This window comes from Corythoichthys intestinalis, chromosome 1, assembly GCF_030265065.1.
Source record: "Corythoichthys intestinalis isolate RoL2023-P3 chromosome 1, ASM3026506v1, whole genome shotgun sequence".
Classification (NCBI taxonomy): domain Eukaryota; kingdom Metazoa; phylum Chordata; class Actinopteri; order Syngnathiformes; family Syngnathidae; genus Corythoichthys; species Corythoichthys intestinalis.
This window is the reverse complement of record NC_080395.1, coordinates 10,761,786-10,786,718: the sequence shown is the minus strand read 5'-3', so window position 1 is coordinate 10,786,718 and position 24,933 is coordinate 10,761,786. Positions and strand designations below refer to the sequence as shown.

Here is a 24,933-nt window from a genome sequence, read left to right as displayed (position 1 = left end):
ACGCGATAAAAAGCTCACAATGACGATGATCTGACGATATGGCGATACAACGATTATCGATATATTGGTCAGGAAATTTTCTAGGATATTCTACAAACAACTAATAAACAGAAAAACAAGCTTCCGCTGTGAATTGGAATGAGTTTATCACTAGTATACGTCCAATCCATTTGAACTGGGAGGGTGGCAGCGAATGAACATTCGTTCATCCCATCCTTAATGCCTGAAATATGAAGCAATTGTCAGAGAATCACAAAATTTGAAAAATAAGGCCTTAATGAAACCTTTTTTTTCCAAATTTGTAAAAAAGAAAAAATATATATGTGTAATAAGCCTTCTAATATCTATAACCCTTGCTAAATCCAGTTTTTTTCCTCATGGAACCTGCAGATGCATGAGTTTTTTTTTTTATTTTAATTTTTTAGGAAATATTTCTGAAAATCATGAAATTCTAAGTGTATCAAATGTGATACATTTGGCAAGAAGGGGTAAAACATTGACACCTTTTTAAAATGATATCGATTCTTGGCGGGAGCATATCGATAACCTTTTGGGATACAAAGTATCACAATATATCACCATTTCTATATTTTGTCGCACCCCTAGTTAGGTTCCTTGATGGAAGAAGTGCTGCGGAAGCAGTGCAGTAAGTTGGATAAAAACTGAACTTTCAACATATGGATTTACGGACAAAGTTGTGAGCCTTCAAAATTAAGTCATTGATAGTTATGACGCAAATTCCGATATGTTTATCATATTTATTCAATAGTTTTGGAGTCCAGTGATGTGAAGTTGTGATGGTTCCAAAGCGCTTCAACATATTACACTGACGTTTGAGCCCCTGAATGTTTCTACTTCCGGTTTGCATGACGACAAAACATCCGCGTACCTATCCGGGACTGTCTGTTCTTTTGTGTTCCATTCTCTTAACCAAACGGACTCCTTCAAAGCATTCTCATCGGGTAAGTACCGAAGTAAGAGTTTAATGGACTAAAACGTCCTATTTAAAGGCCTAGTGGAAGTCGTTTGGCTTTATGTTCAAGCTTTGCAGGCTTACGTAACCTTGTTTTGTTTAGCTTAGCTCGCTAGCCAAAACACGTCAATGCATTTCGATTGCCTTGGCTCAGCGCCACTTCTGATTCATAGATTTTCTTTTTAAGGGGGGCTCGCTCGGTTAACAGAGTGATTGTGAGCACTGGTGTAAATATTTTGCACGGAGCAGGTTGAATTAACTCCAGGAAGAGTAGCTGTACGTGTTAAAGCTAATGGAGATCAAAATAAATACAAAAACATTTATTGTACAAAAAATTTCTGGATTTGTCTTTAAGATGCGACCAAATACTACTGACTGAAGGCCAACTCTTTCCCAAACATCAAGTTAAAGAAGAGGAGTAAGATGAGGAGAGGAAATCCATACCACGACGAGATACTGAAAAACGAAAGAAAATGAGGGTAAGGGTATGACATTAGTTGTTTTACTTATCATGCAATGTTAGACTTGCTTGATGTGACAGTGATCAGTGATTGTGACTGTTGGGGAAAATTCCCATATGATCTAACTTGCAATACGAGGCTCAGGATAAAGACGATCTTGCGATATGGCGATACAACAATTATCCAGGCATCAGGCACCAATCAGCGAAATTCGTCGTTTTGAAGTCAAAACGGGTGACGAATTGTGTAGAGCCAGGGAGAAAATTTCTAAGGGGGCGGAGGGTCGGATTTTTTGTTAATGTCGGACGCGTGGTATGCAAGCGGGGAAAGCGGCACAAAGCCAAAATGGCCAAAACATTGGCCTATTTCAACGAAACAAAGGAGGGTACACTGTTGTGTCCTGTCCCTTCATTGCCAAGCTTGGCTGCACCTCGGCCGTGAATGAACACCTAAAGCGCCGTCACCCATTTGAAATTTTGGACAGATCGTAAGTCCATCTAACTAACTAACGACATGTTTTATTGAAGTTGCTAAGCCTGTCACGATATCCAATGAGTCTATTTATCGCACGGTAAATAAATATGAGGGCGGTAATGTTCACATCTGCGTTTTATCGTCGCGTGTGTACGTGCATACATTTGTGCGTGTTGATGGCGTATGAGACTCCAGTTCCTTACACAGATGTTTATTGGTCATAAACACACTGTAGAATTAAAGTTCAGACATACAAAATAAGGAAAAACGTCTATATTAAACACTGTAAACGTTAGCATTGCTACACTGAGGCTAATGGGGAAAAAAGACAACCTACTTTAGCCTGCTATAAAACATTGGCAGTCTTCTCTGAAACGCAAACTTGCAGTTAAAAGGTGACACTACAAACATGAAAAATCGCTGGTTAATAGCATTTGCAAACGAAAAAATGAAAGAAAAAAAATTCTATTACCAATACCACATGCAATGACAAAAAGAGCTTTTTTTTGCGGAGTGTTGGCGGTTTAGCGAACGTACTTCCGGTGAACATTTCAAAATAAAAGCACGTCATGTTCGTCTTATAAATAACGATTTCTGGAGTTAATCCCACATACTTAAAAATTCAGATTCTACACTAAGAATAGCTTTAAAATGACACTCTTTATGAAAATCTGATTGGCAATGATTAAAATACTATTATATACTGTATATCGTAGTATACTATAAAATTAATGCTAGATATTATTTTAAGAATTGTTTTGAATCATGTTAAAATGTGAAGTCAGTGTTCTGAATCCGTGTACATTCCATTCTTTTGCACTTGTTAATGCTATCAGCATTTGACCTCATTGTTTATATGTGATATATTGTTGTTATTTACATGTTTATTTGTACTTTAATAAAGAATTTAAGTGTTTCAGAATGTTTTTGTGAATTAATAAGCGTCATCAAAAATTTCATTGCTAAATTAGTTAAAAAACGGGGGAAAAAAATTTTTTTTTGATTACTCGACGAGTTGTAAAAATAGTCGGCTGACTAATCGGGAGAAAATTAGTTGTTTGGGACAGCCGTAGTTGTACAGTTTACCGGAAAATTTCCTCCACACCTTTCTCACCTTTTTAACCCCTGATCCATTTTCATGCCTGATTATCAATACATGGGCCACGGAGGAAATCTTTCTAAGCTATTTTACAAAAAAAGTCATAAACAAAAAAAAAAAAAAAAGGGGGGTTTCTTTTTTCATCCTTCTGCTGTGTATTTAGATGAGTTTACTACCAGTAGGCTCCCAATCCATTTCAACTGGGAAGGTGGCACTTTCGTTCATTCGATGCCATTCCTCCCATGGAGGCGCTTGTTGGCGCTGTAAGCAACAAGGGGCTAACACTTCTTCGTGACAGCCAGGCTTTCTTGCGCATGCTGCCTCTCTGGTAAATTCTAATGCTGCACATTATCCTTATAACAGCTCAAAAGCGAGAGCGTTGCTAGTAGAGATCGAGCTATATGGGATTTTCAGGACCGATACCGATTATTACTAGTTAGAGGGGCCGATGACCGATCTTTGGAGCCGATAAATATTGCAGTGCAAAAATCGGCATAAAAAAATGGAATAATACACACACTAAACTTCATTGAAATGGCTAAAGCATGTTTATTGAATCACACAAATAGAAAATACTAGCTCCAGAAGCGCCGGGATTTCCTAGACTCAGAAACATCTCTTATAATGTTGAAAAAAAGGTTAAATAAAGAGCTCTGAAAATGTTTCCACAAAAAAAGCTCTGATGACCTCGTCTAAGTATCCTTGAGCAAGATACTAAACCCTATCTTGCTCCTGGCGCTGCGTCACCAGTAGGTAGATGAAGATATACTGTAGTGTGAATCACTTTGAGGACCTTTAAAAGGTGGAAAGGCGCAATACAATTCTAACTCCCATTTAACCAATCAGAGGACGGAGTGAATACTAGTGCCGGAGACAGCAGACAGGAAGAGGCTGCATCTGAGCCAAAATGACCAAATTTTAAATGGATTTTTTTCTAGGGCTTTCAAACGATTCAAATTTTTAATCGAGTTAATCACAGCTTAAAAATTAAATAATCGTAATTAATCGCAATTCAAACCATCTATAAAATATGCCATATTATTATGTAAATTGTTGTTGGAATGGAAAGATAAGACACAAGACGGATATATACATTCAACATTAGAGCTGGGAATCTTTGGGCACCTAACGATTCGATTACGATTACGATTCGGAGGCTCCGATTCGATTATAAAACGATTATTGATGCAGCCCCCCCTTTTTTTTTTTTTTATGTTTTGTACATTAGTTCCAAAATTGTTCAAAAATACTCTCAGGCTAAACCAAACTACTATTTCAGTATCAAGTTAACATATAGCAGTAAACAAATATACAAAAATAACAGTGAATAAAAAACTCCAGTCCCCATTCTGTATCAGCAGCTTTAAACTACATTCAATTAATTTAATGTTGTGAATCAACCGTTAAAGTTGTAAAAATTGCTCCCGTTATTCCATAATTTCCCTTTTGTCTACTTTCGACATGTGAAAATTTTAAAACTATTTTAAAGATAGATTCAAGTCAGTATTTTACCAATTTAGGAGTATTTTAAATAAAAAGTTAATTAGGTTTGCTTGGAAGGTTCGCTACAACAGCCTTGCAGGGAAGTGTACTGCTTTAAGATGGCGGCCGTTTACTAACGCCCGCATCTAGCTTTTTGTAGGTGTGCTGCTAACACTACCGAATCTATATTGCATCTAGTCCTATATAAATGATATCCACCGTAACATTATGTGGATGTACTTTGTAGCAGCTTTTCGGCAGCAGTCAGGTATGTTGTTGTGTTTTTTTATCTCGTGGCATGAGTTGAGCTAGAGCCGTGAGTTGAGCATTGGCATTACCCGAGGGGCCGGGTAATGATAATGAAGCATGATGTTTAGCTACTCTCGCTCCGTTCCTCATTGACCGCGCGGCACGCTGAGTGTGTTGTACTTCTGCTTTACTTGGCATATTTCAATAATCGGAATTTGGATGTTTGTGAATCGTTCTCGAATCTTCCACGGCCGAATCGCGAATAATCTAAGAATCGGAAATTTTGCACACCTCTATTCAACATACTGTACATAAATACTGTATTTGTTTATTATAACAATAAATCAACAAGATGGCATTAACATTAACATCCTGTTAAAGCGATCCATGGATAGAAAGACTTGTAGTTCTTAATAGGCCTGAACGATATTGGAAAAAACTATTGTTGCGATTTTTTTTAGGTTTGCAATATATTGCGATATTATATTGCGATATTAAAAAAAAAAGATCTATCTTTTTTAAAGAAATTTTCACTAAATGACTTGAATAGCTGTTTGGAAATACTTTACATAACACACCGTGACCACAGTGTATTCATATAATACCGTTTCATTTGTGAATGATGAAGATTTCTGTATGAAGGTATCCAGGAAGTCATGTCTGCACAAAATAGATCATTTATTGAATACAATATTTTACACTTCAACAGCAGCAAATAAATTAAATGATAAATAAAAGAGCAGGTGCATTAGTCCCCTAAGTTTTTGACAAAATATAACAATAAATAAAAACTTCTGTAAAATAACAACAAAGTTGTCAACATATTTGAACAAAAATATTAAATATGACAAATAAAAAAGTTGTTCACAAACTATAACAATAAATAAAAACCTCAGTAAAACAACAAAGTTGTCAACATATTTGAACAAAAATATTAAATATGACAAAAGAGTTCACAAACTATAACAATACATAAAAACCTCAGTTAAACAACAAAGTTGTCAACATATTTGAACTGAAATATTAAATCTGACTAATAAAAGTGCAAGTGCATTAGTCCCCTGAGTTGTTTACACAAAATATAACAATATAAAACTGCAAAACGGCAACAAAGTTGTAAAAATATTTCAACAAAAATATTAAGTATCAAAACTTTATGTGCAGCTGTACTATATATAGTTATTTGAAAAGTACGGTTTACAATAAATTTAAATATAAAAGAAACAAACTCAATTGAACTTGTAAATAATTGAACTGAATAACTGCAAATAACTGTGATGAATAACAGAACCATTTTAACTCCCAAATTTCCTGCCTTCCTGATAGCTGTCACATGAATAAAAAGAAGAAAAGACATTCCTTCAGCTGTGTTATGTATTTTCTCTGCATATCGTCCACCTTCCTTGCTCAGCAATTCTCAACTGGGTCTCATAGGTTTTTGGCCAAGACTATTAGTTTATCCACTATAGCAGGCTTGAGACAAGAACGTTGGCACTTAACAATGTTCCCACCTGTGCTAAAAAGCCTCTGATGGGGAGCTCGTAGCAGGAATGCATAGATACCTGCGTTTTAAATGGTCCCACATGTTTGACAGATTACTTCTTGTTGAGGCAACCATGGCGAGGCACTGTCGACAGGGCTGTTTTTTGTCCCTTATAGTCTTGTTCTTGCCAAAATACTTCCAAAACTCCTTTTGGATACAGTCTTCCTTGCTCCTCCAACGTGTTGATTGCTTGCTTTCACTTTGAGAACGGGCCCTCCTCCCTCCGCTCTGCTGTTCGGCCCCTCCTCCCTCCACTCCGCTGTTGCAGGGGGAGGGGGAGGAGCCGATGACTTGCTGGAGAGAAAGAGAAGCTGTGCGCTTTTTCCCCCCTCTCCTTCCTCAAAACAAACGTTTGTGGATTAAAAAAATGAAATTAAAAAACTATCGCACGTCCTTGCGATGGGACTATTGCACATGCGCACATCGCGATGGCGATGTTTAAACGATATATCGTTCAGGCCTAGTTCTTAAAAGATAAATGTTAGTACAAGTTATAGAAATTTTATATTAAAACCCCTCTTAATGTTTTCATTTTAATAAAATTTGTAAAATTTTCAATCAAAAAATAAACTAGTCGCTCGCCATTGTTGATGTCAATAATTACTCAATGCTCATAGTGCTTAAACCCATAAAGTCAGTCACACCCAAGCACCAGCAGAGGGCGAAAAAACACCCAAAAACACAAGTAACAAGTGGACATGACACTGTGCTGTCATTTTAATCTGTTTGGACGGGGCATGTGCGTTATTTGCGTCAAATATTTTAATGTGATAAATTTTAAAAAAGGCTGATACCGATATATGTCAAATCTCGAAATATCGGTGCCGATAATCGGTCAATCCCCGGTCGCTAGTGTAGATATATATTTCCTCATAGACTTCATAATGTATTAATGGGACGTGGGGCGCGATGCCGATCCATAGGGGGCCAATCTCCGTCAAAGCTGACCAAGTGGAAACACAGACAAAGAGCTTCTTCCGTTGAAAATTATTGTGACTAAATGCTTAAATCCCTGAATTCTTTATAGATATCGACGTAAAAATGTCTTGATTCTTGGTTAAAAGTGAGAAAAAAAAAACTGCAGGTAGCATTTATTTTACGTGAATATTGCGAACTATGAGGCTAGTCAGTAAGGCAATTAGCAGCCACCATATGTAAACGAGCTTTTTCGTTGAAAATTCTAGTGAATAAAGCCTTAAATCAAAGAGAGCAAAAATAAAGGCAAAGATATGGACATGAAACAGTCTCGATTCTTTGTTAAAAGTAGGGCTGAGTTAATCACAGCTTAGAAATTAATTGTAATTAATCGCAATTCAAACCATCTCTAAAATATGCCATATTTTTCTGTAAATTATTGTTGGAATTGAAAGATAAGACGGATGTATACATTCAACATTACTGTACATAAGTACTGCATTTGTTTATTATAACAATAAATACACAAGATGGCATTAACATTATTAACATTCTTTCAGTGAAAGGGATCCACAGATAGAAAGACTTGTAATTCTTAAAAGATAAATGTGAGTTTGTATATTGTGACTAAATATTGCCATCTAGTGTATTTGTTGAGCTAAACGAACTGTTTGAATAGAGTTTGCCCAAATGTATGATGGGAAGTGGGGCAACCATGACTGTCAACGGTGGCTGCAAATGGCATATCTTCTCTGCTTTGTGTACAATACAGGGTGTTAAGAAAAAGATCATGTCCTGTCATTCTTCCCCTCGTCGCTTGCCACAATAGATATAATTGTTGTGGAAGAGATGTTATTGCTTTTGCCAATAAATAGCATGTCCCCAATGAATACCTGTGACCACTCCACTCGCTTGTCTCTGCCTCTTCGCTCTCAATATACTTAAAACGGTGGCCTTGTAGTCTGGTTGCGGCAATGCGTGAGTGTGTCGTTCTCCGTATGCGTTAAATGTAGGGCTGCAGCTGTCGAATATTTTAGTAATCGAGTAATCGACTGAAAATTCTATCGCTTAATCGAGTAATCGGATAAAACATTTTTTTTAGGTAAAGAGCAATTATAAATATAGATGAGAAAACAAGATATTTCATCTAATATTGAACCATTTTCAGTCAATCAATGACTTTATTTTCGATGTACATTGTTGAAAACAGCCAACAATTGCGTCTCAAATGTGACTTACAAAAAAAAAAAGACTAATTCACTGCTTTCACTCAAAAAACTTTTAGATCTTATAAAACAATATATATATTTCCTACCTAAAAATGTGATTACGCTTGATAACACACATTACTGAAAAGTTAGGTGTTTTTCCCACGTGTTTCAATTGAACTTCCACTTGTGTCAAGCTATAAGTTCTAGTTAAGTTTTAAGTTATTCTAAACTGTAAGTCCTGATTGGATTTTGAGTTTTTGCAGTGTTCAAAATAAATGTTGTGCTGTATTGGAGCACATTAGGCACCAGTGCTACTTGGTGTTTTATCCAGCAATGACTACTGAGCTCAAATTGACAGTTAGCATTATTAAGTTTTTATTTTACACCCTAATCACTCTACAGCGCTGTTTTCACAGATTAAATAAAGCCTGTATGTAAGCGTTAGCCACGCATCAACAGTAGTCATAATGAATAGAAACCTAACCCTCCGCAGGGCTAACGCTACGTTAGCGAGTGACAGTAACGTTAATCATAGCGCTGAGAAGTGTACTGCTTTAAGATGGCGGCTGTTTTATTAATGCCCCGAGTCGGTCATCATGCATCTAGTTCTACGTACATGTGCTATCTATGACACGCATACAGACGCTACCTGCTACCACGTAGCAACATGCAGGCGTAGTTTTTAGCAACGTCGGCGCAGTTTGTAACGGCTGTCGGCTGCAGTAAGGTATTTTTTTAAAATTGTTTCTTCCTCTACGCACGTGACGTCAGCGCGTTGTCCCGCATTAAAAGTAGTCCGGGCAAAACGTGATGCTTAGAGCTGGCAAAATTAAATGATTTCTCGAGGTGAATAAAATTACTTGGATCAGTTTTTAAACTCGAGTTACTCGAGTTGCTCGAGTATTCGTTTCAGCTCTAGTTAAAAGCGTTAAATATTTTAACGTGAGTAATTAAAAAAATTAATTACCACCCGTTAACGCGATAAACTTGACAGCTCTAGTTAAAAGCAACAACAAAAAAACGAGCAAGTAGCATTTATTTTACGTGAATATTGCGAACTATGAGGCTAGTCAGTAAGGCAATTAGTGGCCGCCCCTACTTGAAGGCGTGGCGCACTGAAGGTCGAATCTCACCCATCAATATCATTATGAAGTCTATGATTTTCTTTTAGTCACATAAACATATATCTGTTCATTTCACATCATCACACATAATTATTTATAGTCTCATAGCCGGAGAGGAGTATTGTTTTGATTGGTGTCATGTCCAAGGTCACTGATTAGTCTACATTATTTTGACTAGTGTTTTTCCACGGTTTTTCATAACAAGGCTGGCTTTAACCTGCCGGCTGCTAACGACACCTATATACTATGATCTCAAAGGTCGGGCAGATCTACTTGGTGGCACCTGCGTGGTGCTCTCCTTAATAAATGTGTATATCTTAGGTGATTACTGCTTTCTTTTTGTTCTTGAAATATGCATCATTATCTGTTCTTTCAGAGAATGAAAGAACACATAGAAAGAGATAATCAACTTTTTTCTTCCTCACTAGAAAGATCCAGGGCTTTTGAGAAAACATTCGGGCTTCAGCCCAAGTAGCCACCCCCTAGATCCGCCAATGCTCTCTGCTATTGGACGGTTTGCCACACTCCGGAAATGCATCCTCCCAGCGGGTTTCAGAATTGTTCTTTTCATACTATTTTTTTTTAACCTCCGGGGTCGTAGAACGTTTTGGAAGATGTTTGCGTACTTGTAAGAAGGCGCCATATAATGATTTCCGCCTCCTCATTAAAAAAAAAAAAAAAAAAGCGCACACAAAAAAACATTGGGATTGTTCAAAAGGTTTTGGAAAAAACGGAAAATTGGTCTTGAAAGTCCCAAAAAGTGCTTGAATTTGGCCATGAAAAAGGTGTAGGAACCTTCCTACCAATATGAATCGATGAATCTCTAGCACTAATGGCACTGAAATATGACCATTCATAGCTCATCCTCACACTTTTAGTCAAGTGGATTTCTATGCTTGTCAGTGGATGCCAGAGAGTTTATTTTGGGTCACATCTTGTAAATGTTGTGGTTTCTCAGTGTCACTTCCTTTACATTTTGGTTTCTTACATGTTGATTTTCGGGCATTTCCAGGCCACTTCCTGTTGATTGCGGGTCACTTTCATGTAATTTTAGGGTACTTACAGGTCATTTTCTTTACATTTTAGGGTATCTCATTGTCACTTCTTGTCCATTTTGGATCATTTCCTGTCAGTTTTAGGGCATTTCCAGGCAGTTTCCTATTGATTTACAGGCATTTCTGGGCCACTTTCTGTTCATTGGTCACTTCCTGATGATTATGGATCACTTCCTTGCAGTGTTGTTTTGCTGTGGGAGATACAGATCTAAGACCCGCCCAATTGATTTGGGGGCATTTTGGAGTCTCTTCCTGTTGATATGGGGGCCATTCAGGGTCAGTTCTGTTGATATCAGGTCACTTCCTGTTGATTTGGGGACACTTCCTGTTAATATCAGCTCATTTCCTGTCGATACGACATACATGGCCGTCAATAGCATGGACTTACGTATACGTCAATGGAATCCAACTAAATTGGCATATATAGAATCGACATACATGGCTGTCAATGGCATAGACATACAGGGGTTGGACAAAATAATGGAAACACCTTTGAAAAAATCAACAAAAACCAATTAAATATGGTTTTCGGTCCGCCTTTTGCGGCAATTAAAGCCTCAATTCTCCGAGGTATTGCTTCATACAACTTGTAAATTGTTTCCAAAGGAATTTTAAGCCATTCTTTAGTTAGAATACCCTCTAAGTCTTTTAGAGACGATGGCCGTGGAAATCGACGTCTTAATTGAATCTCTAAAACTTACCATGAATGTTCAATCATGTTGAGGTCTGGGGATTGTGCCGGCCATACGAGATGCTCAACTTCAGTAGAATGCTCCTCATGCCATTTAACAATTATTTTCAATGATTATGATGCCAAAATGTTAGGTGTTTCCATTATTTTCTCCAACCCCTGTACATGGCCTTCAAAGGCATCGACTTACATATGAGTCAATGGAATCCAACTCCATTGGCATAAATAGAATCGACATACATGGCCGTCAATGGCATACACATACATGGCTATCAATGGTTCGGACTTACATTGGTGTCAATGTCATGGATGACAAGGCCCTCAGTGGTATGGATGTGAATGGCTGTTAACGGAATAGATTTACTCGGGCGCCAGTTGAATGTCAATGGACTGTAATGGTAAGTTTTTGGTCAAAAATCGTAACCACACAGGTTTGTCTGCCATTGAAAATGAATGGGAAATTTGGACGTACATGGCCATCAATGGCTTGGACGTACATTAGTGTCCATTTCATGGACGTACATGGCACTCAGTGGCATCCTATTAGAAATAATTGGGAAAGTTTTTGGCAAATTCTGTGTAAACCTTTATGCCCCTTTACCATCGTTTTTTTTTTTTTTTTTTTTTAATTTGTAAATTATGTGATTTGGTCAAGAGTTGTTGGACAAGTAGTGTTTCGAATTTATTTTTTATTTTGTCATGAAACCCGCATTCATGGGCGAAAGGAACATTTTGGGGGGGTCATTTGAAAAGTTTCCTGCAGCGCGTGACAATTCTGGTCATTTTGAGATTTTAACCGTACCGTTTAGTCAAACAGTTTAAGCTAAATCAACATGAAAATCACAGCAAAAGCTCGACTTTAGCAAATCCCGTGATTTTTTTTTTTTCCCACCCAGTCTCCCGCAGACGTCACTGTAGAAGAGCTTCACCCTGAGAAACACGATCCCCTCCACGTTAAACATGAGGAGGAATCGGAGATGTTGTACATCAAACAGGAGGCGGATCCAGAAACCCCCTACATTAAAGAAGAAGAACAGGAAGAGAAAATCACCAAGTGTACAGTGACTATCAATGTGAAGAGTGAAGAAGATGAAAGTCCAAGCGAAGAGAGAGGAGCATCAAAACCTTTGAGCGACAGCTCGTTTCAACACGTGACAATTAAAAAAGATGAGGGACGATCGCAACCAGACGGCCTCTTCGCCATACACTCTGACAGCAATGATGTAACATCGCACTCTTCTGACACTGACACAAATGAGGAGGATGTTGACTTTGACCCAAATTGTTCAAAATCTTTAAACAAGTCGTTATTGAAAAGAGATGCAAAAGAATGTATGGGTGGTAAACGATTTGCCTGCACACATTGCAACAAAGAATTTTTTCGGAAGACTCATTTGATAATACATAAACGTACACACACTGGAGAACAGCCTTTTGCCTGCACGATTTGCGACAAAAGATTTTCTCAGAAGCATCGGTTGACAACACACATGCGTATACACACTGGAGAAAAGCCTTTTGTCTGCACATTTTGTGGTAAAAGATTCACTGAAAAGGGAAATTTAAAAAGACACACAGTCACACATAGCGGGGGACCTTTCGCCTGCACACTTTGCGGGAAAGGATTTCGTCGGGAGCGTCAGGTGACAAAACACATGCGTACCCATGCGAGAGAAAAGCCTTTTGTCTGCACATGTGGTAAAAGATTCACCATGAAGAGAAATTTAAACAGACACGCAAGAACACACACTGAAAAGACATTTTGACTGCTCACTTTGTGGTAAAAGATTCATTTAGAAGGGACATTTAGTATCTCACGCAGCAAGCCACACTGGGGAAAAACCTTTAAATTGCAGTGTGTGACAAGATATTCGAATTCCTGCCATACATTTACAGTGGGAAAAGCATTTCAATTTCCTTATTTGGTTTCCCTTGAGCCTCTTTTGACGATGGGGTTTGTTTTAGGGCTATCCCAAATGATTATTTAATGATTATTATGATTAGTCTGAAGACTTTTTTAACTATTAGTCAACAAGTCCAATGTTTTTCAACCTTTTCGGAGTCACGGCACATTTTTACTTAGGAAAAAATCTCGCGGCACACCACAAACCAAAAATGTTCCATAATTATTTTCTGTACAGTTTAGGCCTCAACAATATTGGAAAAAAACTATTGCTGCGATTTTTTGGGGGTTTGCGATACATTGCGATATTATATTGTGATATTAAAAAAATTAAAAAATTTTAAAAGACATTTTTACTAGATGACTTGAATAGCTGTTTGGAAAGACTTTGGATGACTCATCATGACCACAGTGTACAGTATTCCATCTTTTTTCGCGGTTAATAGGGACCAGAACCCGCTGCGATAAGTGAAAAACCACGAAGTAGTGCATATCCCCCCCATTTGTGTGTGTGTGTGCTCAATGTATTTATTCAGATCCAGCACTGGAAAGAGATACATCTAAGACATGTTTTCTCAGTTTTTCCCCCAAAGTATGATTTTGAAAAATGTATATATATATATATATATTAATAAATGCTTTTTAAACACTTCAAATGTAATAATTATGATCAGTTTTAAACATAACTGTCCCACTGAATCATTTTTAAACAACAATCAAGTACTGTAGTAGAAAATGCGAGGCTTTATTAAATGCTTCTGTTTACCTGACATGGCTGTTACTCTTGGAGTGACATGTAGAAATTACAAACTCCTCATAATCACTTCTGGCGTTTATTTTATATATCTCGAACGTCTCCACACCCCCCCCCCCCCCAACAGACACACACTCCAGAAACTGTTGAGCAAGTTAAACGATGATTGACAGATTGCTGCCCGGCTTCTTTGACCAGATCAAAGCCATCATTAACTTTAATAAGCAAGTGCTGCAGTGACTGAGAGCTGGGAAAGGGGGTGAGAGAGGCTGTGCGAGCGAATGAAGCAGATCAAAGGTTTGTGGATTGGAGAAAAAAAAAAAAAACTATCGCACGTCCTTGCGATGGGACTATCACGCATGCGCACATCGCGATGGCAATGTTTAAACGATATATCGTTCAGGCTTAGTACAGTTCATTTAATTCTCAATATTAAACTTACTCAGTGTAAAACTTGTAGCCTGGTACACCCGACTCACCGCTGTTCCAGCTATTGAGTCTGGCGACCATTGAGCGGATCACATTTCCAGGGCGGAACAAGACACAGCAAACAGACAGCGAAGTGGACCAATCAGCGACAGCCGGATGTGACGTTGGTAAAGCGACAAGAAATTAGCGTGAACGGAGAAGTTTATTCAACATGGCTAGCGCGAGACAGACTGTTGTCAATGATTTGTGTCCATAGGCATAGTTTGACTTTTGGGGCACAACATGTTGATGACCCCGAAACGCAATGTAAGCAATAAAATTAACTTACAAGAATATTTATAATAACAAGTTGACAATGAGCCCCCCCCTCCCATCATTCTTGAGGGGAATTCTAAATCAGGCTGCTTAGGAAATAGTTTTCGCCAAGATCGTCATCCATTGAATATGGTACGCCCACCGGTGTCGTGCCAATGTAGTTACCCCAGTCAAAAGTTCTATCCCCTGGGTAGAGCCATATGAAGGTAGATTTGTGTCTTTATTATTCAATCAAAAAAAAAGTTGCTTCAATCAAAATACATATTTTCAACTGAAAAAATGTTGCTTCAATAAAAAAAAAAGAAACTCAAAAGAAACTCAAATAACTAAAAAAAAAATGCATGTGAAAGCTATTTTTCTTCGATTTTTTTTGGTGGATTTAAGTCAAGTTTTTTTTTTTTTTTTTTTTTTTTTTTTTTTGATTGAAGCAACTTTTTTGATGTAATGTTTATTTATTTTTGGGCCACATTTTGGCTAAGAGATTTTTTGTCTTTATTATTCAATCAAAAAATTATTTGCTTAAAAAATATATAGATTTTCAAAAAGAAAAGCACTTCAATAAAAAAAAAAAACAATTTCAATCATAGAACAAGTTTTTGAATTCGAAAAAATATTTGAGATTGAAAAATTTGCATTTAAACACTTTTTCATTGAAAAAATTTTCATCGATTGAAGCAATCGCCTTTATGTTTGGGCCATATTATGATAGGGCATTTGTGTCTAAATCATTCAATTCCCCAAAAAAGTTGCTTCAATTACAAAAAATATTTTTGATCAAAGAAAAAAATCTATTTTTAAAATAGTTTTTCTAAGTTTTTTGTGGGGGGGAATTATATGCAAAGCAAATTACCGTCTAAGGTGCGTGAAAAATAATTTTGACCCATTTTACAAATATATTTTTTTTGTTCATTTCATTCATTTTTGTTGCAGTTTTATTGCTTTACAACTTTTATATACGTATATAGAAAAGTCAATTACATGCGATGACACTTTTCGGCCACCAGGGGATGGGGGCTTGCCCCACGTTAAAATCCGCCTATGCTTGTGTCAATTTGTTTTGGGTAATTTAAAACTGATTTTACCGCGGATTGGAACATATTTTCGGCTCTCCCGTTCGCCATCTGTGTTGTTGTGGAGACGACTTCCGACGGGCAAGAGTGACGTTGCTCATTAAGAAGACCTCACGCAAATAATCGAATTCGATTGGACAGATGATTTTGTTCGGTTCGAGAGGCCATTAGGGAGCTGGGTCCCAGACTATTCTCACAGTGTTTGAAAAATACAGAGAGAACAGTCTGGCCGTATCAAGCAATGAAACTTGAGCCTGTGTAGGTGAACACAAAGCCGATATCCTGGAAGGAATCTTTGTCCACGGCTCTAAGTCTCTGTGTTTATTTATATTTTGATAGCAGTTTGGCTTGAAAAGCTCAAAATGATCAGACGTGGACTTTAGCCATGTCTTTAACTCCATTAGGGCTGAGCATCTTGCTGACAATGGCTTTGCAGGCAGGTAGTATTGTCTCTGCAACAGTGTGAGACTTTTTGGATTTAGCAACAAGGCTTTGAGGGCGTTCTCATTTACCTTTATAGTCTTTTTTAAAGTTGCCTGTTTCTCTGTGTTTTTACAAAGGCGAACAAAATAGTCCATGCCACCTTGCTGTCCTCGACAATGTTTTGGAATAAAACACAGGGGGAGCATTGGCGGTCGTCACATATGGATAAAATGGAAAGTACACTTTCTCGGAATCGTCCAGGCCAAGACACATTCATTGTTTTCCAATGGGCTGCGCCACCGTCGTCGTTGTGGATGTTTGTGTTGTCCTTGATGTCGTTTCCCTTGACTGTCTTATCAACGTTGCTAGGTCATCTCACATACCTGCTGTCTTTTTATCAGACAGTCAGACTCTGGGCCCTTTTGTCCACCCCCACAATCATTCATTTGCGGCACTCATATTTTAAATGTCTTCTGTTTGTCAATTACACTATGGATTTAATAACGTTTGCGCTAGTTGTTGGGACACCCCTCTGTTATTGAGAGAATTGGGATGGTTCATAATCCGCAATCCATGTGTTGATACGTTTGATTTTCATGGACAATTTTTGTGTGACTTTGCCAGTACATTCAACTATGGAAAGAACAAAGTATTTAATAAAAAAAATTTCATTCATTCAGATCTGTAACATGTTCCATTAATGTTCCCTTTATTTTCTGAGCAGTGTATAAGCAATTAATAATATTTTATTTCTCAAAGTCAAGTGACTTTACCTGCTCTGAGTGGAGGTTTCTTGCCAAAAGTGACCTCTCTTGGCTGTTCTCCTCACCACGATGTAGTTTTTCCTTGCGATCTTTTTTCATACTTTTAGAGTAATTAGGGCTCATGGCTAGCGAGAAAAGCTAAACCAAGTGAGCCTGAGAAGCTTCAATTCTTTAAAATGAAGCGAGTTTATTGTTATATTTCTTGATGGAAGAAGTGCAGCAAGTTGGATACAGACCAAAATTTCAACGTATAGATTTTAAAGGTTCTGAGCCAATAGCCTGTAGGCAATTTGACCTATTGACCCCAAATTGTGTCAGATGATCAAAAATAAATAGAAAAACCGGGCAGCAACAATCTAATTCATCACTCCAAATATTTTTTATAGGATTTAGACCTGTTTTGATGCGACGGCAACTGCTCATGTCGCGTTCAAGAACTGCTCGGGTTTGTAGCCACCAGCCGCCTTGCCGTCCTGGACAATGCGTTGGAATAAAACACGGGGAGGATTGATGGCCGCCGCATATAGCGGTATTAAAAAGTATCTGAACCTTTTGGAATTTCTCGCATTTCTGCATAAAATCACCATCAAATGTGATCTGATCTTTGTCAAAATCAGACAGATGAAAAAACAGTTTCTGCTTTAACTAAAACCACCCAAACATTATAGGTTTTCGTATTTTAATTAGGATCGTATGCAAACAATGACATAAGGGGGGAAAATAATTAAGTGAACCATCACATTTAATATTTTGTGCCCCCCCCCCTTTTGGCAGCAATAACTTTAACCCGACGCTTCCTGTAGCTGCAGATCAGTCTGGCACATCGATCAGGACTGATCTTGGCCCATTCTTCTCTACAAAACTGTAGTTCAGCCAGATTCCTGGGATGTCTGGCATGAATCGCTGTCTTTAGGTCAAGCCACAGCAATGGCAATGGGGTCCAAGTCTGGACTCTGACTTAGCCACTCCAGAACGTGTATTTTGTTCTTCTGAAACAATTCTGAAGTTGATTTTGGATCATTGTCTTGTCGCAGCATCCATCCTCTTTTTAGCTTTAACTGTCTGACAGACGACCTCAGGTTTTCCTGCAAAAGATCCTGATTAACTTTTGAATTCATTTTCCCAATAATGATTGCAAGTTGTCCAGGCCTTCAGGTAGCAAAACAGCCCCAAATCATGATGCTCCCTCCTCCGTGGTTCACGGTAGGGATGAGGTGTTGATGTTGGTGTGCTGTTCCATTTTTCCTTCACAGATGATGTTATGTGTTACTCCCAAACAATTCAACTTCGTTTTTTTCAGTTCACAAAATATTTTGCCAAAAATTCTGCGGAGTGTACAAATGCCTTTTTGCGAACATTAAACGGGCAACAGTGTTTTTTTTTTTTTAGACAGCAGTGGCTTCCTTTGTGAAGTCCTCCCATGAAAACCATTCTCGGCCATAGTTTTACATATAATTGAAGTGTGCACAGTAAGGGTGTAACAGTACATGTATTTGTATTGAACCGTTTCAGTACGTGGTGCTCTGTTCGGAACAGTGGCGTACCGAACGAGTTTCTGACGCAATGTAACCCTTAATTTTCGAGGCTGTGAGTCGATCGGGTTACAGTTTCTTTGTGTAGATTATATTTACTCTGTCTTCTCTACTATAATGAGGACCAACACGGTAGGACAGTATAACTCAGAAACGTCAATGGCGCGACAACGTGGCCGCCGTGAGAACACAGTGAAACGTGGGCGTTAAAGTCAATCAGCCATTGCACACCAGTCGCAGTGCGCGTGTAAGACGCGTCCCAGAAGCGGCTCAACACGACGCACGCGAAAACAATGGCAGAGTTTATTATTTGATGCGAGACATGACCCTCCTGCGTCAATACTACTCCCGGTAGCTAGGATCAGGCAGACTGGAAGTCACTTGTGTAAAAATTAGGGCTGTCAAAATTATCGCGTTATCGCGCGGTAATTGATTTTTTAAATTAATCACGTTAAAATATTTGATGCAATTAACGCACATGTCCCGCTCAGTCAGTATTCTGCCTTTTGGTAAGTTTTACAGCAAGGCTTTTTGTGCTGCAGCACAAAAGCGAACTCTTGTGGTCGCTTTGCGACATGGTTTATTTTTTTCTTGCCAGTTCATATGGCTGCACGACGTCTCGGGCTGAAGCCTACGTTGTAATGTTGTGCTTATATGATCCTTGGACAAGATTTGTCCGTAAGTATGGTTGTTGTAAAGAATGTACATATTATGTTAGTAAGCGAAATGTTCTATTTTTTGTATGAGACGCTTTTTGTTTATGTTTAGTGAACCTGTATAGCGTGCTAAGCTAACGTTGTTGCTAATGCAATGCTTGTGTACTTTTTTTTTGGTAGTTTTATGACGGTCTAAAGAGGACAATGGATTGAGGCTATTTTATTAATAAATCAGATGAAAAAGGAAGAAGTCTGATTATTAAGGCGTCGTTCACTAGCTGTCTAGCTTTGGAAAAAGTAGACGCTTCGGAGTGAGGACAGCATAGACAGATTTAAATGACAGTAGAGTGAAATGCCCACTACAGTCCTTATGTACCGTATGTTGAATGTACTGTATATATCCATCTTGTGTCTTATCTTTCCATTCCAACAATTTATTTTACAGAATATATATAATTTACAGAAAAATATGGCATATTTTATGGATGGTTTAAATTGCGATTAATTGCGATTAATTACGATTAATTAATTTTTAAGCTGTAATTAACTCGATTAAAAAATTTAATCGTTTGACAGCCCTAGTAAAAATACGATGGATCCGGTCGATTTTCAAACTAATGTGCAATCGTAACACTTTTTGAGTCCATCAGATCTCTTGAGTGGTAGATCGGGGCACAGTTGACTTGTCTTTTTGATTTACTGCTGTTTTCTCTGCTATAATAATAACCAACACGGCCCCGTGTTCAATACAAAACCTTCCTACCACAACAAAACAAGTAGGAACTAATATTCACATAGGAACTAAAGTTATACAACATAAAATATACAATATAAATGAATACTACATCACATTTGTAAAATATAAACACATCATAAAATAAATAATAGCCTATTTCAATAAAATGAAATAAGCTAAAACACCTGTAATTAAATAAGAATTATACACAGATCCTGCTTACACAGTTAAATTTATCAATTTCTGTGTGGCGCTTTAACTTGAGAAAATCCACCAATAAAGCTTTTGAAAACCGTTCATAAGAAAAAAAATGATTCCTTGAGGCATTTCATTTGTAAAATACATGTTAAAATCTTTGTCATTGGGATTGCTTTTCTCTTTAGCACAGGACTTTTTTTCTACTTTCTTTCAGAAAGAAAGCTGACCAATGCACGAGGGCTGAAATGCAAATTATTGTTGGATTATCTTTAAATACCCGCTACTTTTTGAGCAGAATTCTAGCTTTGTATAGGGTAATGTTCCTACTGTTGAAAGCATAAAGGTGTGTGATAAACAACTAGCACATTTATATTTGCATTTTGTTTTCTTACTGTACCAAAAATGAACCGAAACGTGACCTCAAAACCGAGGTACGTACCGAACCGAGATTTTTGTGTACCGTTTCACCCCTAGTGCACAGAGATATTGGATTGTGCCAGTAATTTCTGTAAGTCTTTACCAGACACTCTAGGTTTCTTTTTTCACGTCTCTTGAGAATTCTGCGCCGAACTCTTGGCGTTATCTTTGGTGGACGGCTACTACATGGGAGAAAAGCAACAGTGCGAATTTCTCCATTTTTAGACAAAATTGGTTTCAAGTGCTATTTAAGTCACCTTAGGCAGAAGATTCACTTACTTATTTTCCCCCTTCTGTCATTCTTTGCATGCTATCCTCATTAAAATATGAAAACCTTTAAGTTTTTGGGTGGTTGTAGTTAAAGCAGACACTGTATTTTCATCTGTGTGATATGGACAAAGATCGGATCACATTTGATTGGGGATTTTATGCAGAAATGTGAGAAACTCCAAAAGGTTATGATATTTTTTATACCATTGCATGGATAAAAAGGAGAGGACACTTTGGTGTATATTAAGAGCGGGAACCTCTTATTACCTCACGATACGATACGATTTGCGATACAAAGCTCACAATGACGATGATCTGGCGATATTGCGATAAAACGATTATCGATACATTGGTCAGGAAATCATTCTAGGATAGTCTACAAACAACTAGTAAAGAGAAAAACAAGCTTCTGCTGTGAATTGGAATGAGTTTATTCCTAGTAGATGTCCAATCCATTTGAACTGGGCTGCCATCCCTCCCACTTCAAACAGATTGAACGTCTATGGCCGTCAGTGGCAGGCAATTAGGTAATTTTGGGCCATTTAAGGTCATTTACCTGTTGATTTTCAGTTACTTCCTGTTGATTTTGGGGTATTTTATGGGTCACTTCCTGTTTATTTTGAGGTACAGAACAGGAAGTGACCTGGGAATCACCCAAATGAATAGGCAGTGACTCAACAGGAAATAACCTGTAAATGAACAGCAAGTGACCTGTAAATGCCCCAAAAATCAGACAGAATGACTGTGAATGCTCTGGTTTCGAATTAGTGCTGCAACGATTACTCGATTAACTTGAGTATTCGATTAGGAAAAAAAAAAAAATTTTGCTGCTTCGAGTATTCATTTAATTAAAGTGGCGTTGTAATGGTTTGTTTTGGAAAGTGTTTGCATTTATTTTTGTTGATTTGGGTGGATACACGGCCCTCTAGTCTACCTTATTTCACATGACTGAATCCATCTGCTCCCTGTTAAGACCTACATAAGCTAAGTTTTTGTTTGAGCTAATGATTTTTTTGAATGCATTTGTAATTTAGTTTTAATGAATATTTAGCCATTTTTTGTGGGAATATGTGTCTGAGCCATTTGTTAAGACCATTATAAAAAAGTTAGCATTTTATAGCGGACGTTTGCTATGTAAGTTAGCCAATTGTTCTTTTGTTGTACATAGATCCTTTTATAAACCGCGAGGCTCCCCTCAGGTTTTTTTATTTGTTATGATCATTATCCGATTACTCAGTTATTCGAACTAAATAGTTCATCGATTAATCGACTACTAAAATAATTGATAGCTGCAGCAATATTTCGAATGAACGAACGTTCCCAGTCTAAATGGATTGGGTGTCGGAACACCGTCAATGGCAGCCTTAGAGTTAGCTGAAACACTATTATGGTGGAAGATTTTGGTAGCAGCATGTTGGTTCCTTTTTTTTTTTTTTTTAAACATTGACAACTTTTTAAAACGATATCTCTATTCTTAGCAGGAGCATATCGATAACCTTTTGGGATACAAAGTAACACAATATATCACCATTTCCATATTTTTTCACACCCCTAGTGTATATCGACACATGACAAGTCTAATCAAATGATGTACAGTAGTCGTGCTGGGGTGCACTTAGTCGCGGACAGCAAGGTGGCTTAACGCTAGAAATCAAAGCAGTTATTGAACGTGACACGAGCAGTTCCACACTCATCTGCACACAAATGCAACCTTGTACCTCTGCCTTCCTTCCTATTGCAACTCCGCCTGACAACAAAAAAAAACAACAAAAAAACAAAGTTATTTTGGATAATTTTGCGCAAAACACCTGATGAGCTGTCACACCACTGGAAAAACCCTGAATAAGATAAATAATAATAATAAATCACAGAAAAAGCTCGACTTCAGCAAATCACATGATTTGTTTTTCTTCCTACGCAGTGTCCCACAGACATGACTGAAGAAGATCTTCACCCTGAGAAACACAATCCCCTCCACTTTAAACAGGAGGAGGAGATGTTGTGCATCAAACAGGAAGCGGAGCCAGTCACCCCCTACATTAAAGAAGAAGAACAGGAAGAGAAAATCACCGAGAGTAAAGTCACCGTCAGTGTGAAGAGCGAAGAAAATGAAGGTCCAAGCGAAGAGAGCGGATCAGTGAAACCTTCGAGCGACCGCTCCTTTCAGCACCTTACAACAAAAGTAGAGGGACGATTGCAACCGGACGGCCTCTTAGCTCCGCTTTCGGATAGCGACGACGTAACGTCACACTTTTCTGACACTGATACTAATGAGGAGGGTGTTGACTTTGACCAAAATCCTTTGAAATCCTTAAATAGGTCATCATTGAAAATAGACGCAAAAGAATGTGCTGATGGGAAACCGTTTGCCTGCACACTTTGCTACAAAGGATTTTCTCGGAAGACTCATTTAAAAATACATACGCGTACACACACTGGAGAAAAGCCTTTTGTCTGCACACTTTGCAACAAAAGATTTGCTCAGACGTCTCATTTAATAATACATAAGCGTAGACACAGTGGAGAAAAGCCTTTTGTCTGTACATGTTGTGGTAAAAGATTCGCCGAGAAGGGACTTTTAAATAGACACACACGCACACACTCGGGAGAAAAGCCTTTTGTCTGCACATGTTGTGGTAAAGGATTCACTGAGAAGGGACATTTAAATCAACACACAAGCACACACAGTGGAGAGAAGCCTTTCTCCTGCTCCTTTTGCGAGAAAACATTTCATCTTCAGTCTCAGTTGACAAAACACATGCGTACACACACCGAAGAAAAGCCTTTTGTCTGCTCATATTGTGGTAAAAGATTTACTGTGAAGGGAAATTTAAACAGACATGCAAGAACCCACACTGGAGAGAAACCTTTTGGCTGCTCAATTTGTGGCGAAAAATTTGCTCGAAAGCGAGATTTACTGTCGCACGCAAGAAGCCACACTTGGGAAAAACCTTTGAATTGCAGTGTGTAACAACATTTTCAAATTCCTGCAACATATTTACAGTGGGAAAATATTTTCAAGTTTCTTATTCAGTTTCCCTTGAGCCTGTTTTGAAAAAGTTGTTGAAATGATTTCGCAGGTTCTGATCTTTTTCACAACTATCCAATATTCTTGAATTTATTTTTTCTAATCGATAGAATTAGGTTTAGTTTAGATTTGGTTACTTCATATCAAGCTTGATCTTCTGTTTTATTTTATGATTTTTGTGCTACTTTGATTTACTCAGATTTGTCTTTTGTCTCATCTGTTGCTTTTGGAAATTAACCTTGCGCGTCTTGAAAGGCGCTATGAAATAATATGTATTCCAATTTTCAACAATGACATTTGTGCATGGAATAGCTAAATTGAGGTCCTTGAAAGCATTGCAAGTGCCAGAATTGAGAAATTGTCTCTAGTTTGCGAGTTCATATAATTTAAATGGTCTCAATGAGAATATTTTAATATATCTGTATGGAATACTGGATTTTCTTTAGTACACAAAAGGCTGATTTATCCAAGAACAATTTATTTCAATAATATATTTTGTGTATTTTTAGGCATCTTTTTCACTTATTAACCTTTGCACTGTATAGTAGAATCTCCCCACAATCTTGTTGTACATTGCATGATGACAATAAAAGCTATCAATCCATCATCTACCGCTTAATCCAAGGTCGGCTTGATAGGGCAGTAGTTTTAGCACGGAAGCCCAGACTCCTCCCCTCCCCCCTCCCAGCCACTTCAACCAGCTACTCCTGCAGGATCCCAGGGTGTTCCCAGGCCTGCCGAGAGACACAATCTCTCCAGTGTGTCCCTCCAGGGCTCTTGATTCATTCTAGAATTACTTGACCTTTTTTTTTTATTCATTTTCTCCCCATGATTCCTCTGTTGTGAACTATTTTTTAGAGCTCGTCTCTATTTGACATAAAACTAGACTGTCACTTGGGCACATAGCCAATGTGTAGTCTATTTTAATCAGTTAATTAATTTTGAATTAGTTTAGTTTCTATTACCATTGTATTAATTTATTGGTTCATTTAATGCATAGTATTGAAAAAATACACTTTTTTTTTCAGGAGACATTTAAGTCAGGTGACACAACCTGCTTTGAGTGGAGGCTTCTTGCCTTCAGCGACCTCTCCTGGCCGTTCTCAACGCCGCGATATAGTTTTCCCTCGCACTTGTATTTCGTATTTTTGGAAAAATTAA

General features: G+C 37.9%; 1 protein-coding gene across 2 annotated transcripts; it reads left to right on the top strand.

The window, feature by feature from the left end:
• Positions 1-826: 826 nt before the first annotated feature.
• LOC130913579 (gastrula zinc finger protein XlCGF8.2DB-like) lies at positions 827-24,367 on the top strand. Of its 2 annotated transcripts, none has more exons than XM_057832286.1 (3): positions 827-962; positions 1,329-1,452; positions 22,666-24,367. In XM_057832286.1, the coding sequence occupies exons 2-3, from the start codon at positions 1,447-1,449 to the stop codon at positions 23,713-23,715; spliced, it is 1,056 nt and encodes a 351-aa protein (XP_057688269.1). In that variant the 5' UTR covers positions 827-962; positions 1,329-1,446; the 3' UTR covers positions 23,716-24,367. The 2 variants fall into 2 exon arrangements, with proteins under 2 accessions (XP_057688269.1, XP_057688278.1); XM_057832295.1 differs by lacking the exon at positions 22,666-24,367 and adding an exon at positions 12,174-14,990.
• Positions 24,368-24,933: the final 566 nt, after the last annotated feature.